Source organism: Uloborus diversus, chromosome 6 (genome assembly GCF_026930045.1).
Source record: "Uloborus diversus isolate 005 chromosome 6, Udiv.v.3.1, whole genome shotgun sequence".
NCBI lineage: Eukaryota > Metazoa > Arthropoda > Arachnida > Araneae > Uloboridae > Uloborus > Uloborus diversus.
The window spans coordinates 101,130,156-101,145,675 of NC_072736.1; the positions used below are offsets into that span (position 1 = coordinate 101,130,156).

General features: G+C 30.7%; 1 protein-coding gene across 1 annotated transcript; it reads right to left on the minus strand.

Moving 5' to 3' along the window:
• Positions 1–2,540: 2,540 nt before the first annotated feature.
• LOC129224892 (zinc finger FYVE domain-containing protein 21-like) lies at positions 2,541–14,788 on the minus strand. Its single transcript, XM_054859437.1, has 6 exons — positions 14,619–14,788; positions 11,809–11,859; positions 11,538–11,706; positions 8,268–8,346; positions 6,101–6,198; positions 2,541–2,695 (listed from the first exon to the last, which is right to left on the minus strand). Exons 1-6 carry the CDS (start codon positions 14,733–14,735, stop codon positions 2,541–2,543), a joined length of 669 nt encoding a protein of 222 aa, XP_054715412.1. The 5' UTR covers positions 14,736–14,788.
• Positions 14,789–15,520: the final 732 nt, after the last annotated feature.

A 15,520-nucleotide genomic window follows, 5' to 3' on the forward strand; every position in this document is an offset into this window, starting at 1 on the left:
TTACCACTAAATGATGCCATAGTGAAGATCAGCATCAAATGAGAAAAATTGGCGATTTGACAAAAATTGTGAGAGAAAGAAAATTTCATGACTCCTAAGTAAATATTTTCTTCACTTTTAATACATTTTCCCGTCTTTGTATTTGTATAATTAATCAACTGAGTTTTATTTTGTTATAAAAGAGTAGTACTTTAAACCTTTTACCTATGGGAAAATGATAGTGCATCCTGATTGACCATCATTTTGGGTTTTCTTAAATAACATGGTGATTGTACCTTGAGATAGCCAAACATTTTGTACCTTAGGACATGTTCCAAGGTACAACATATGCATGGTCCTCAATAATTAAGATATGTTTAGGAACATGGAACAATGTTCTAATCTTATGTAGTCTTTTGAACACATTTAATGTTAGATCATAATTCATTATTAAATATCCATAATTTAATTCACTACCATGAAAAAAAAAATCTTTTTTGTTTTCTGGTGCAAAATTGGTTCAAGTATATGGCTGTTTCCTGAATCATGAAGACTTTCCCATAGTACAACAGGATGTGTCCTAAGGTACAATAAGATGTTATACCTTGGGACAGCTTGGAACTTTTACTTTAAATGGCTGGCAATATTTTATTTTCAAACTGTCTGAATTAAAAAAAAAATATGCTGCATAGAAGTATGTTGGGGTACTTTAATGTGACTTTTAGATTTTAAATTTGATTCAAATAATTGATGTTAAAAATTAAATTATGAAAAATGTTCCAAGGTACAACACTCTCCCCTGCAAAGTTGCAACAAAGAATCTCACAGAGAAAAAATTTAGCTTATTATTAATACTTTTTTCTTTAAGAATTCACAAAAATTTAACATGCAGAATTGCTATTTCAAAGCTATTCAACTTTTTAATTTCAGTTTTAAGGAGCAAAGCACTGAAGCTCAAGAAGGAAAAACTTAACAATCAAAGGCAACATTTAACTTTTTAAAAATTCAATCAAAGTTTCAAATTCAACACCAATAATTTATTTACTATAGAATATTTTATAATGCTAACCTATTAAACGCAATAATTTATTAACTGCACAAATTTTCAAAAGTGAAAAATATATTTCTTATAGTTAAAAAAGCCCTCTATTCTGCTTTGGAAACATAAAAAATGCTTAGGAAATTAAATTTTGAAACCGTTTTCAGCTTTCCACTTTAATTCAAAGTTTTTAAATGAAAATTAGTATTCACATTAAAAAAAATGCAAGATTGATTTTGAAAATGCAGCTCTTCTGCAAACTATGCAGTTATTGAAAGTGTTGATAATGCATTTTTTTAAAAAATGAAATAAACTTATTCATAAATGATTATATGCATAAACATTGCATAATCTGAGCTTCAATACTCGTAGCTTTATTCTGACGTGCAAATAAATATGCTAATATATTCTGAATTTTAAAACTCTAAATTTCTGAAATGAACTGTGCAATGCTAAAATTTATATAACACAAAACTTCTGGTCCCAAGGTGTGCATTATAGCAGTCTTCTACAGTATAACATATACTGAATGAAATTCTTGAATAAAAACATAATTAACTATTGAGTTGAAACACAATGTACTTTAAAATGATTAAGTAAAAAAACAGTTATAGTAACTTCTTATTATAACTTGCATGTCAGGACACAATAAAAAAAGTGTGATATATCAAAAAAAAAAAAAAAAAAAAAAAATAACTAAGGTCATAAAGAGTAACAAATACAAATATAAATGTGACGACCAGCAACAGGCTCTTGGCCCAGCTATGCTGGTCCTAGTCAATTTATTAGTCCCCAATGAAGATCAATGGCCCTCAATAGAATTAATGTACAAATCAGATACATGCACACTCAGAAAAGATTGGGTTATTATCCTTTTAGGATGATTCTCTTTATCAAAAGAAAATGAGCATAATAAGTTTTCTTAAAAAATATGAATAAAATATTTCACTTTTTTTAGTAGAATATGAATCAAAATTTGCAGCATACACTGTAACAAATTTAGATGTATGGAAAACATACGAGGTTTGTTCATTGATTTAAAAAAATGAAGAAAATACTTTTTCTGGGCAATATAATTTTTTTCCTGTGATGCCAAACGTAAAGCAAAATTTTTTAAACACATAATTTTTTGGGAGACAAAAGATGAGAATGGGCGATATAACGAGGATTTATTATGTTTGAAAATTATTTCTTTACTGATCAAAAAACAAATAAACACATTAAAATAAAGAAAATCAAACATGTATTAATGCAAAAAGTAAAATTTACTGTTTTAGTACTATACTTGCCAGTATAGTTACTTTTTGTCACTTCTAAATCGAAAAATATTGCAATTGGTCTTGAAAGATATGCACAAAATTTAAGCCAATTTCCAAAATTACTGAAATTATTAAAGTGTATTTGAAGAAATTATGAAACATATAAGGAACTTGCCTTTAGAAGAGCATTAATCCAGGTAACAGATTGGTTATTTGAGCCAATTGCTAAAATTACTAAAATTATTAAAGTGTATTTCAAGAAGTTATGAAACATTTAAAGGACTTGCCTTTTGAAGAGCATTAATCCAGGTAACAGATTGTTTTCGATTAGGGCCTTCTATAACACATAAGCGAAGCTCCATTTCATCTTTCTTAAAGTCCAAATAACGAATAACTGATCCCATAACTGAATTAGGTCCTAAGAGAGATAAATTTCATAAAAATACTGAAATACTTGAAGTTGAAAAGTTATGCAATATATCATTATTGTTATATTTAATCAAAAAAAAAAAAAAACTACATGTTTTGCCGACAATTTTAATATTTTTTAGAAATGTGCATAGCTGCACACCATGAATAGCATACAAAGCACATATAAAACTGATGACATTTCTACAAAAGAAAATAATAAGTACTATTATTGTTTTAGTCATGATAATTTCATTTGACTTTTAATGTTTCTCATGTGATGGCTTTAAAATGTTTCTTGAAGAACTTAAATTTTTTTAATGCTGTTAAAATGTTTAATTTTTTTCCCAATACTATGTAACTTTTACTTAATCACCTTGTAAATAAATGTCTGGTGTTGTTGGGTGTTTGTATTTGTAAAAAAAAACTAAGAATTGGAACTGTTTTTTAAAAAAAATAATTAACTAAAACATTAACATTATCCTTTGTTAGCGGAATTTTTATTGGTAAGAAAACCTACATTATCTTTATTTTCTGCTCAATAACAAGTGTGATTATATAAGCATTACTTTCCATAAATTATTAAACCAAGTATATGATTTTTTTTTTAAATTCATTATAAATATAATGAATTCTAATAAATATAATGAATGATGTAATGATTCTGATAGCATTTGTAAAGACCACTTTAAAAACACAAACAATTTAACAGTACAGAATCATTCCTACTCAGTTGATGCATGTATTCAATTAACTTTGATTGTATTAATAAAATATTTTTTAACACAAAAATATCTTTGTAGTTAAAAAATGTTTGCTCTAGTTAATGTTAATATGTTAGTGTAAACTACTACTATCTTCCAATTTTATCTGTAATAAAATTGGTTTTCTGTATTTAAAAGAAAAATATTGCCTTTAGTGAATACAGAAATTTTTTTCACAGCAAATTTCAAGTGACCACATTTTTTTTTATTTGTTAAACTTTGTTTTAATGCAATTCAATAGAAATTTCAAAACACATTCTAAGTTTCACTGAAAATGCTAAATATATATTTAATTCTATAACTAGGACCCTCAAAATAATAGTATTAAAAATTAGAATAAATATTTAAAAAATAGTAAAGCAAAAGTAGTAAAGTTTCTGTTACTGAACTAAACAATTCACTTACCATCATTTAATGATTTTTAAAAACAAACAACAAAATAATTTATTGAATAAAATCTGAGATTTCCTTTTTTCTTTTATACAAGTGAGTTTTGGTGCAGTTTCACATGCAACAGAACGGAGCTAATATTTTCCGCCAAGAAAAGAGATTTTCAGGAATCAAAAGTTTTGAAAATTATCTCACTTTCTTCAATTTCAGAACTTTCTTAACTGTTTTCTAAATGATGACAATCAGAAATAGACTGCAACACATACGTTAAATAAGTACCTTTGTGCATAAAAAGTAAACTAAAAAATAATGTCAAATAGCACAAATTGAGTAATCTGAAATAAAAATATCCATGTACACCTAAAAAACTAAATTATTCTTATTTGTCTTCATCAAATTTAAGTTAAGTAAAAATACAGTGAATGGAATGTAATGAGGCTTAAATGTCTATTTTTTTTTAATTTTTTTTATAAGCAGGCAGAATGATAATGAATGGGACAAAGGTTGAATGAGTAATTATTAAGTTCCAAAAAATTTGTTTCAAAAGTTGCCTTTTAGTGTCAACAGTGCATTTAACCATCCACATAACTTGACAGTATTATGGTTTTTTGAACAAAAGTCGGAGTCTTTAGAAAATTCATGTTTCTAAACCAGATATTTAAAAAAAAAAAAAAAAAAAACCATTCAGTAGTGAGTAAGTCTTCTAATTCAAATGTAATTTTTACTTATTTTCACATCTTCAAATCCATATAAATTAATAGGGTCAGAAATTCCAGAACATAGCATTTGATTCCTGACACTGAACATAGCAATGAGTTGCATGGATTAGTTTTGCAGTTTCTATGTTGGGCACTACTGTTTTAGAGTATTAGAATTCCCTATTTCTGTATTCTACCCCCTGACTAAAGATCTTTATTTTCTAAAACCTTCAGCAAATTAAGACAAAATCTGATAAATTGAATAATAAAGTTTTTACGAGTGATGGAAAAAACTCGAATGCTATTGAATTGCGTTTTTTGAGTGTGCATGGCAAAATCAAGAACATGCAAGTTTGCTACTACAGAAAATAAAATATAAGAAATGTTGAAAATAATGGTAATTTCAAAATAAGTGATGTCCAAGCAGTAAATCACTTTGTAGAAAAAGATAAGCAGCTTCTACAGAAGTGGATGCAATGAGATTTAAAAACTCAGATTTGTCTTTGGGATCGTTCAATTTTTCAGTTTTAATAGCTTTTATATGCAATACTGTTAAATCACTCAAGATGTCTGATGCTCTTTTAGCTCTGATACTTTCCCTTTGCCCAGGACATTTCTCCATGACTTTAAATAAATTTCCAAAACTTTTGGTGAAAATTGTAATTTTCCATGACTTTTCCAGGTTAGAAAAATTTGCTTATTTTTTTCTCGTGACCTTCCAGGATTTCTATGACCTGTATGAACCCTGTATACAGTTTTGGATTCTTGCAATATTGAATCTTGAAATCATTGCAGATGTTTAATTGTTTACAGCAGTGGGCTACTGCTTCACATGTTTGTTTTAAATTGAACTGAGGGGGGGGGGGGTATATTGAACACCTTTCTGTTGAGCTCTTCTTCTGATAGCAGAATTCACAAGAAAAGAAGACTGTGGTGGCTTGATCAACAAGGTGTTGGACAGGACTGTTCTTGCTTTGATGCCACTGGCTGGAGATCTTCCATGATCGCCAACCCTGACTGGGGCAAGTTTAATATATTGCAGGTTACAAAGTCCTCCAAGTTCCCATTCCAAATCAATACCTCTGGAGTTGCTGAACCAGGAATTGTTCGGCTTCTGGTTTAGATCAAAATAATGAAATGTTGAGAGATGGTGCTTTTATCTATCGTGTGCTCTCAGAGCAAAATAAGACTTCCACCTCCTTGGTGCTCTGTAGAAAAGGAAGCCATACCATTCTGCTTTAAATTGAGCATCATTTTCTATTTGGACTTGGTTACCCAAGTGGTTTATGCTATAACGATGAGAACAGAAAGGAAACTTCTATTGAGATAATTTTAATTCCATTTATGATAAAATTATTATCATGAATGGAATTAAAAAAACTTTGGAATTTTAAAATGGAATTTAAAAATGTCTGAAGAAAAAAAAAGCTGGGGACACACACAAAAATACAAGTAAAAGATTTTGTGATACCACCTTTTATTACTGCAGCTTTTTGAGAAACTATCATTTTATTCAAATGAGATTTTGCTAATGAAATTTTACTGTACTGAAAATATACAAACCTGGGCTTCCTGTTGAACCTACAACCCGCAGAGAAATAATATTCGTCAAAGGAATTGGTTCATGTTGCCAAGCACTGCCACCTTCTAACAATACGGCCCTAGAATGAAAAAAAAAGTCAGTTTTGCTGTAAAATAAAACTTAACCTTCCAATTTAATAAATTTACCAATTTAATTCATTTAAAATGAAAAAAATTTCCCCCAATTTTCTTGTTTTTTAAATTTACAATCTCAGAGAAACAATTTCAATAGCAAGCTTATCAAAGGAAGTTCAATAAATAACTCAAGATGGTAGTTGAATCTGAAATAGTACAAAAATATGGAATGGTGCTAATTATAATGGAATAAGCAAAGAAAAAAATAAAGAAAGAAATCATCTGTACTCATTAATCAGATTTAAATTTCCAGAAGGGAAAAAAAACATTACTACACAGTATTAGACCTCAATTTCTGAATTCCAAAATCCGGAAGACTTGAAATCCGGAACTTTTTTTGCTCAAATATATTTTTTTTAAAAATCAAATTGTTCAAAATCAGAAACGTCAGACAATTGCTTGTTGAAAACACAGTACTTTCAGTTCAGCTTTAAAAAAAATGTTTCTTCGATGCCACAAGTTTGCGTAACAAGGCATTTTGCTGTAATTGTGCAGCAATCTTTTAACATTCATTTTATGTTAACATTAATTATTTTCTTCTCATAAGTATGCAATACAAAGTGTATTGAACAAAAGTACAAAATTATTTTTAATACAAATATGTTCCAATCAACACATTCCATATTAATAAAAATCAACATCAGCGGACTATACCATTGCAAATTATCTTTGATTTTTGTTTCAGCATAAGGAAGAATACTTTCATTCTGATTGATCAAAAAAAAAAAAAGAAATTAAGCTCCAACATTAGTAAAACCAGGAAAAATGTGACAAATAAAGCATGACAAGAGAGTTTTCCCTATTTTATGAGTTGGAATCCGAAATTAGAAAAATTCAGAAATACAAAAAGGTCGTGGCCCGAGCCTTCTGAATTTGGGGGCCCATACCGTATATGCATTAACGCAATAGCATAGCAGTAAACAGGGGCGTGCGCAGGGGGGAGAAGGGACACCTGTTGGCCTGGGTCAGAACCTGAAGGAGGCCCAAGATTTTTAAAATTAAGGGTAAAATATATGTGGGGACGTAGGGGTAAACAATACGGAGGGGGATCCATAACAGACATTTGTGACGAGTCGCAAAACTTCTGTGTCCCTTGGCAGTAAAATACAAAAATATGCATTTCCGAGTAGTGGCGAGAAAGAAAAACACAAGGACTTTAAAGCCCTTCCCAGAAGCTCATAGTTAAAAGTTTAAACAGAATACATAATTTCCTAAGCAAAATTCAAATTTTGACTGAAAACGGTGATAGAACTTTTATTTGCAGGTCGTAATTTTCACGAAAATTAAGGTATCAGTGATTTCACAGGCTGAAAATTTTGCAAATTTTATATGAATAGAACCAAAAAGTTTATATAAAAGTTGAAATATTTTTCGAAATTCAAATTTTTATAATCATGGCAGATTCGCCAAAAAAAGTTCTTTTACAGAATTGTGAACTCTGCATTAAAGATTTTTTTGCATTTATCTTTTAATGGAAAAAAGTTTTAAAAATTGAAATGCTTTTATCCTGTCTTATCCCGCTTTCTCATGTTGGTTAGTTCAGTATGATCATGATATTTTCAAGCTTTTTTTTTTTTTTGTTCCATTCCCCCCCCCCCTCCTCCCGAAAGAAAAAACTTTTTCTCTTTTAACAAAGCAATGGGCATGTAACATAAAACTCCTTTCATAGCACATTCAAATAGCAAGTAAAACTTTAACCGCTAAGAATTTTCTGTATAATCTGAGGTTTTGTGATCCTCAATTACCTCAGACTTCCAAAACTGGATTGTAGCATCAAATTTTGTTTCCATTCTTTACATTACTGTTTGAGTTACACAGCATAAAAAAAAGCATTACTCCACTTTTGGATGCAAATACGAACTAAGACATTTTTTTTAAAGAAGTTCTGATTGTGTTTGTCAAATTTACCAAACATGTAAATTTGTCAATGTTTAACAAACAAAAATTTCTGTAAATGCATGCAATGTTACTTGAATATAGATAAGTACAAATGAAAATTAAAAAAAAAACTTACTGATGATCTTTTGAAAGGCAACAAGCTATTGGCACTTGCATTCCTGAGCCACTTTCGACATCCAAAATAAAGCTTGCTCCTAATGGAAAAAATGTTAAATTACTTATTTAGAAATAAAAAAATGCTTCTTGCAAGGATGGAAAATATTACTCTTAAAAAAACAGCTTTCACCAGAATTTTGTAGTTAATAGGAGTATGCTACTGCATGTCACAAAATGAGTATTTTTTTTTTCTTGTGAATAAACGTTTGAGGAACGTTTTTAAAATATCCCCCTATCGGCTAAGAGTGATGTTTTTTTTTCGTTTTTGTATCATAATCTGTGTTTGTATGTAAAAAAAAAATATTTTGCTTTATGATCTTTAATCTGTAAACAAGACAAAGAATATTTTTTTTAAATGTTATTTAGGAAATCATCATAGAATATTTTTATAATTTACATTTTCATATTTAATGTGATGAAAAATGGAAACCTGCCCCCCCCCCCCTTTACATCATACTATTCCGTTTTTATACGAATATTCAGAGAGAGAAAAAACTAACCTTTACTTCATTTATGATTTAAGCTTGTGTTTTATCTATTTATATTCTCTATTAGAATTAGTTTCAAAAGGTAAAATAAATACCAACATTTCTAATATGCCAGAAAAAGTAGTTTGTCTTTTGCTTTATTGGAAAATTTTGGACAGATTTAAGGTATGTGTTAATAGAAAGTCAAGATTTGTAGTACAGACAGTTTTAGTTGTCATTCATTAGTTAATGCCCTTAAAAATGGCAATTCACTGTAGTATAAAGGAATTTCAATTTAAATGCTCATTAAACATTATAAAAATTAATATCATCTCATAAAACTTTCAATGCGTGAAAGTAAAATACATTTCTTGCACAGTATACAGCCAAGATGAATAGTTAACTAGGTATTGGGCCAAAGCCGAATATTTAGCATTGGTCGACTTGGCAAATGTCGGTTTTAATCTGCTCATTACACAATCCAAATCTGGTGAGCATGCCAAACTCAGGTTATATAATACCTTGATTGGTAGGCCTCTCTGCTAAGGATCTAGAATTTTTCCAAGGAGCGAAAAAACTTCTGCTTTCCACCCTTATATATCTTCCTTCTAGTTATGTAAAAACCCACAAAAATAGGGTGAATAATCTAATATAATAAGCACTCCCACTGAAAGTTGCCACCCGGGGCTTGCTCCCCTTGGATGCGGCATTGCTAAGTATGCAAAAGTATGCAAAAAAAAAATATATATATATATAGGCACAGAGCCAGAAATATTTCAAGGAAGAGGTATAGTTGCTGTTTACCTTACCTCTTACAATATATCTGATTTTCCCCTGCTTGGGAGGAGGGGCTGCCACACCATTTTCATTTAAAGCAATTAAAATATAGAGATTTAGCCAAGGACTTTCCATTGACAGAGGTATTCCAAAATTTTCTTTCAGAAATTTTATTTTCATGATAATTTTGGGGAAAAGGTTGTCCAAAATTGCTTTTTTTGGAACTTCAGTTTTAAAAAATAATTTAATGAAAGTCGGAATCCCTTTCTTTCCCCTAACACTACATGAGAGGTACATAATTGCATCTTTAAGTCTTAAATTTCGTAAAACGTCTCAGAGAAGGCTTCCAAATGCCTCCTCCTAACATCACTAAAGATCGTCTAAAATTGCCTTTTTGAAACTTCAATTCCGATAAGTTTCCCCATTTATCTTCCTTAAAGTCATCGAAGATGGCCTACCCTTTTGTTTTAGGACTTCGGTTAGGAAAAATTACTGGTGTAGGGTGCCTTGAATGAGGGTGATTGCCCTATGGCCTTTCCCTTGTATCTGTCCTTGCATAGGTGTAATATACCAGACAGAAAATTTTTTAAAAAAATAATTAAAGAAAACCTTTTTATAAAAACGGAACTGATGTGATATACCCCACCCTTGGCGACTTTTTCCTGTTGGCGCCAAGAAAGCGTCGCCAAGAAAACGATGTATGACGACATATGTCATACATCGTTCTTAGCGATGCTTTTTTAACGCCAACAGGAAAAAATCAGATAAGAAAACATGATCAAAGCACTTCAGAACACAATATATATAAAAACATAAAAGCACAACAAAAAGCATCACGAATATATGCTTCAAAAATGTATAGGGCCGGGGTTTTTTGTAAACATATTAAAATACAATGAAATAAATTATTGTATTAATTACAAGTCGAAATTAATGCATTAATTTTTTTTCATCATTTCTCCGGGATACGAGCCCTCGGTCTCATAGTACTTTGGTAATGAGACCTCGGTTCGCCGGCCCTGCCTCGGTCTCATTACGAAAGTACTATGAGATCTCTGGCTCGCCAGGACCTCGCTTCGCTCGCTCCGTTATCCCTCCGACTGTTAATATACATTACAGTCGGAGTATGATCACAGTTATGTATACTACAAGAACCCCTCAAGGATTTGTAAAAACAAAGAATTTTGGAAGTGAGAGGTTTTTTTTTGAATTCTAAAATAAAGAACTTACCTTTTTATATGGTATAAATATTCACACTCAGTCTAAAACAATACATCATATGACAATGGCACGTTACAGATACACACCACGTTGGAGTTAACTTTTAATTAACCTTCAAGTTTGAAGAAACTGGCATTTTCTAATGTTTTTACTTCAAAACACAACTACTGAATTTAAACTAACACAAAATAAGCATTCCTGTTAGGTATATTGCACGAAACAACACCACGTCGTAAAATCCCCCTAAGAGCGGAACATATGTGCACCTACCTCCACGGACACACGTGCGAAAAGAATTAGTTCACATCTGTACTTCCCAGGTATATTCTGCAGGGTTACTAGGGCTACCGGAAAAAGTTTTATCGCCATCGTTGGCGATTTTCGAAATGAGCTAAAAATTCTATCCTCGCCAGGGGGGGGGGGGGTATATCACATCTGTACCATAAAAACATATTTTTCCACCCAGAGATGGGTATTGGTTGCTCATCAGTTGCCATAGGTTACCTTGAAGAAGGGCGATTGCCCTATGGCCTTTACGGGTACTGATTGTTACATCAGTCACAGCCGATCTGGCGATCAATATACCGTATGAGCAGTAAGTTCATTACTGCGATCGCCCAGAGCATTAGGTAGATTAGAAAAGCTACATAAAGCTTCCGACCCGGATATTACAGAACTGTACAGATATATAAATCCACCTCACAAAAATAAGAATAATACCTGACAATATCAATAGAAAATTAGAAGAACACATTATTTTTCACCTGCTAATAATATTTTGAGATGCTTGTCATAAAAGTCATTTTCTTTTTTTGTGACATCTCTGCATTCAGCACATACCCTCACAGGGTCCACAAAGCACATACGGGGCAATGGCACTTTTTGTTCACAGCAGTGGGAACAGAACACATTCCCACAACGTCGACAATGATGCTGTGAAAATAGACAGATAATTAATATAAGCATAAACAGAATAAATACAAATTTGTACTAGATGTCTCATGCAGCAAAGAAAATGTTTTAAAGTAAACTTACTCTTCTAGTCAGAAAGTCAAATTTAGCTTGACATTTAGTGCAGCAAGGAGACTAAAAATAAAAGAAAATATAACATTGATTTAAAAATTAACATGGTAAATTATGTTAATAATCTATTTTTTAACAGATTTAATGCACAATGTAAACATGTCAGAAACAGTATGATTTAAGCATGATATGGCATTGGTTAGAAGAAAAGACTCAAGGGGAGTTTGTTTTTTTCCCCCAGGGTTCTTTTTGAAGTTATTCATTCTATTTGAAGAATCTTTATTTTTTTGCTTCAAATGATATTTGCCAAGTGCATTTACACAAGTTAATTATGATGACAACAAAATAACAATGCATACACAAATTTTTAAAATTTGCGCAAAAACTATAAGAAAGTTATGAAAGCTCTTTTAACAGTGCTTAAAAGAGCAATAAATTTAAAATTCTAACTACAAATTATTCTTCATTGAAAATTTACAGGGTATTATTCTAGATTCAGTTGCATTTTTATTACACAGATATAAAAAAAGTATAATTTTGTAAAATACTTTTTTTAAAAATCATTTAGGAATGTATTCACACAGCAACTGTATAAAAATTAGGCTGCAATGTACGAAAAAGTTTCTTGTATAATGAACTTGTCCAACAAGTGGTTTTTATCTGGGTGAAATAAAACTACAATTACTTGTAAAAAAAGGGGGGGGGGGAATATTCATAAAGTGTATCTAGTGATGTTCCCATCAATTTTTCTGAGGGTATACTCCTACTAATCCATTATGTGCAATATGTGTAGGTGATCATAAGGCATTGATTTATAAAGTGTTAAGAAATATAAAAAGATAAGGTTACTTGTGGGGAAAGTGGTTAACATAAATACATTATTTTTGCTTTAGGAAAATTCAAAAATACAATGAAAGAACCTGAGTTATAAATAAAAAATTTTGAAGCTTGCGAGTATACGTTGTAATTCTAAAAAATGTTTAAGAGCATACGGCATATATGGAATGTACCCTATGGGAACACCCCTGGGGGTATTGACACAAAAATAAGTTTATACAGTGAAACTTCTCTGAGCGGCCACCTGTCTTAAGCGGCCAAATTTTTGTGGCATGGATATTTTAGCCCATAGACTTAATGCTAAAGACACCCCTAGAAACGGCCACCCAACCCTTCTGAACGGCCATCCGAATGGATGCATCCATCTCAATTTTTCAGGAAAATTTATTCACTTTCTGTTTCTAATCTACAGTTTAAAGAGGCTTACAGCAAATATGGCCTTCAGTTTAAAAGTCTTACTCGTGCTAATTTTATTTGTTGGTCGATGTGTATGTGGTATCTGAGTTGCAAACAACACTGTGGAAGATAATTTTTATGAATCTCGACAATGTATTGAAATTTTGAACAATATGCGCACGGAAAATCTGCAAGAGAATCAATAGAGTATACCATTTCGAATTCTTATCAGCACTGGACAGCAATGAAGTGCTTTGATAATTACAGTGCCAACTGAGAGAAACGTCATCTGGTCAACGAGTCAGCAAAAAATAGCGTTTTTATTCAAATTTAATATTAATTTGGGATTGGTTTAAATTAACTTATTAGTTCGCTGTATGCATCACTAAAGTATTTTGACAAAAAACATTTTTATGCCTTTTAGGCATTAGCTCGGCCTTTGACGATCAATTTACTAATACGTTTTGTAATCATCAACAAACTCAACTTTCAATTGAAGTGTTTTTGGAGATAATAGATAAAGTTATCGAAAATTCAGATGCAATAAATTAGCGAGAGATATACCTTTGAATTTAAAAATAAATTTAAAAGCAACTGTTGGAGCAAAGTAAAAACTTAAGTCACAAATTGTAATCCTTTATCCAAAAAATGTTCACAATAATTAAAAATTACGCTATTTCCCCTATAGAAAGGTCTCAAACTTCATTTTATGAGTTAGACTTACTTATATTATGTATTATAAAAATCATATTGCAATTGTAATGGAAACCCTTCAAAATGGTCACCCCCTTTGAACGGTCGAAATTTTAAGGAACAAAGGGGTGACCGCTCAGAGAAGTTTCACTGTATCCAACGTTTTGTGTCAATGCATTTGAAAATTTCTTTCATGCAAGGTATGACAAAATTATAAAATAAATTGGATTAATGTTTTAAGAAATTGTAAAATGCTTCCTTTTACAGAGGGTTTTTACCAAGCCACTCACAAAAGCTGGTTGAGTTGAATGCGGCCTGTCAGCTGCAGGAACTACATGAACATAATAAATTTACTATTACCATAAAAGTATAAAGATGTCTGTGTGTCAGTATTTTGTGCAAGGGGCCTGTTATATTTTTGTTGGCCCTGACAGCATGAGGTATTATACATCCACGCAACAGAACATGCATAAAATGATTCATAACAGCAGTGTCATCTAAGAAACTTTATAAAATTGCATGAGCTACAATAATACGAAATATAAATTGGTCGCTGTAAAAGTTCAGGGCAGTGTGCACATTATTATTGATTATAACCTCCAACAACTTAACATTGAAAAGTGTAATAATGAACAGATAATTTCAAGCAGAAATTTTTAAAAATAACGCAAGACAGTTGTTTTTCATATGTCAATAAACGTTCTTTTTTTTTTTTTAAATTTTGAGTTTAAACAAATTTTTGTTGGCTGAGTGTTTAAATTGCACACGCTTTAGGTAGAATTGAACCGAAAAAAAAAAGGAAAATGTTTTGATAAAAGTAGTTCTTAAAATTAACGATTTTACAAATGTAATGCGTAATCAAATTTATCAATGACATATTACATGCAAAAACTTACTTCATCATCAGGCACCCAAAATGGTTCTTTCAATTCAAAGGGACTGGTACATTCTTCGTCAAGGCTAACTACTCGAAGCCCACTTCGGCTTCGAACCAAACGTTTTTTATTATCCATGCCTGTCAATGTGCATTTCTTCCATAAATTTTAAACTTATAAAATAAAAGTTATCAAACACACCCTCCTCTCACAACAAGTAAATAAACAACTATCAATACAGTCACAGTTAAAGTCTGATTTCAAGAAGATCAGTTAAAACTGGAGTGTCATATTTATTAATTATTTTCTTATATTATTATTATAATGCATCAACTTTAAAAGTAATTTTTCTTTCATTATTTATATTCATTTATTACATGTTCATGATTTTGCCTCACTCACTCAAAAAGTAATTCAATTGCATCCGAGTTCATTTCAACCACTCATAAAAATAAATATATAAATAAATAAATATTCAATTTATCAGAGCTTATCTTAATTTGTTGAAGTCTTTAGAAAATCAATACTTTTGTCAGGAAATAGAACATTGAAATAAAGGGGAATTCAAATGCTCTAAAACAGTGGTGCCCAACATACAGCTTTCAAAACTGATTCATGTGGCCGGCTGAAATATCAGGTATAGATAAATGAATTTACTAAAAAATGTGGCTTTATTTTAAAGAATTTAAATTCAAGCATCAGTATATTGCATTCTCTATATTTTTACTTCACTTAAATTTATATATTAAAAACAAACAAAAACAGTTTATAATTAATTTCTTTAGTATGCACTCACATTTTTTCAATCACAATCACAAGGAAGCACTTTGATGAGGTAGTGTCATTCACGTAAAAGTTTAAGACTGGAGTTCAATTTTTTTTCCACAATCTTGACTAAAACCATCAAAAAAAATAATTCATAG

What these genes read in the sequence shown, in the direction of transcription:
- LOC129224892 (XM_054859437.1), bottom strand. Translation starts at nt 14,735, where the DNA reads ATGGATAATAAAAAACGTTTGGTTCGAAGCCGAAGTGGGCTTCGAGTA. An exon ending in TCTCAAAATATTATTAGCAG is followed by an intron (nt 8,347 to 11,537) that starts GTGAAAAATAAT and finishes TTTTTCCATTAG; the next exon opens with GAGCAAGCTTTATTTTGGAT. An exon ending in AGGTTCAACAGGAAGCCCAG is followed by an intron (nt 2,696 to 6,100) that starts GTTTGTATATTT and finishes TATCTCTCTTAG; the next exon opens with GACCTAATTCAGTTATGGGA.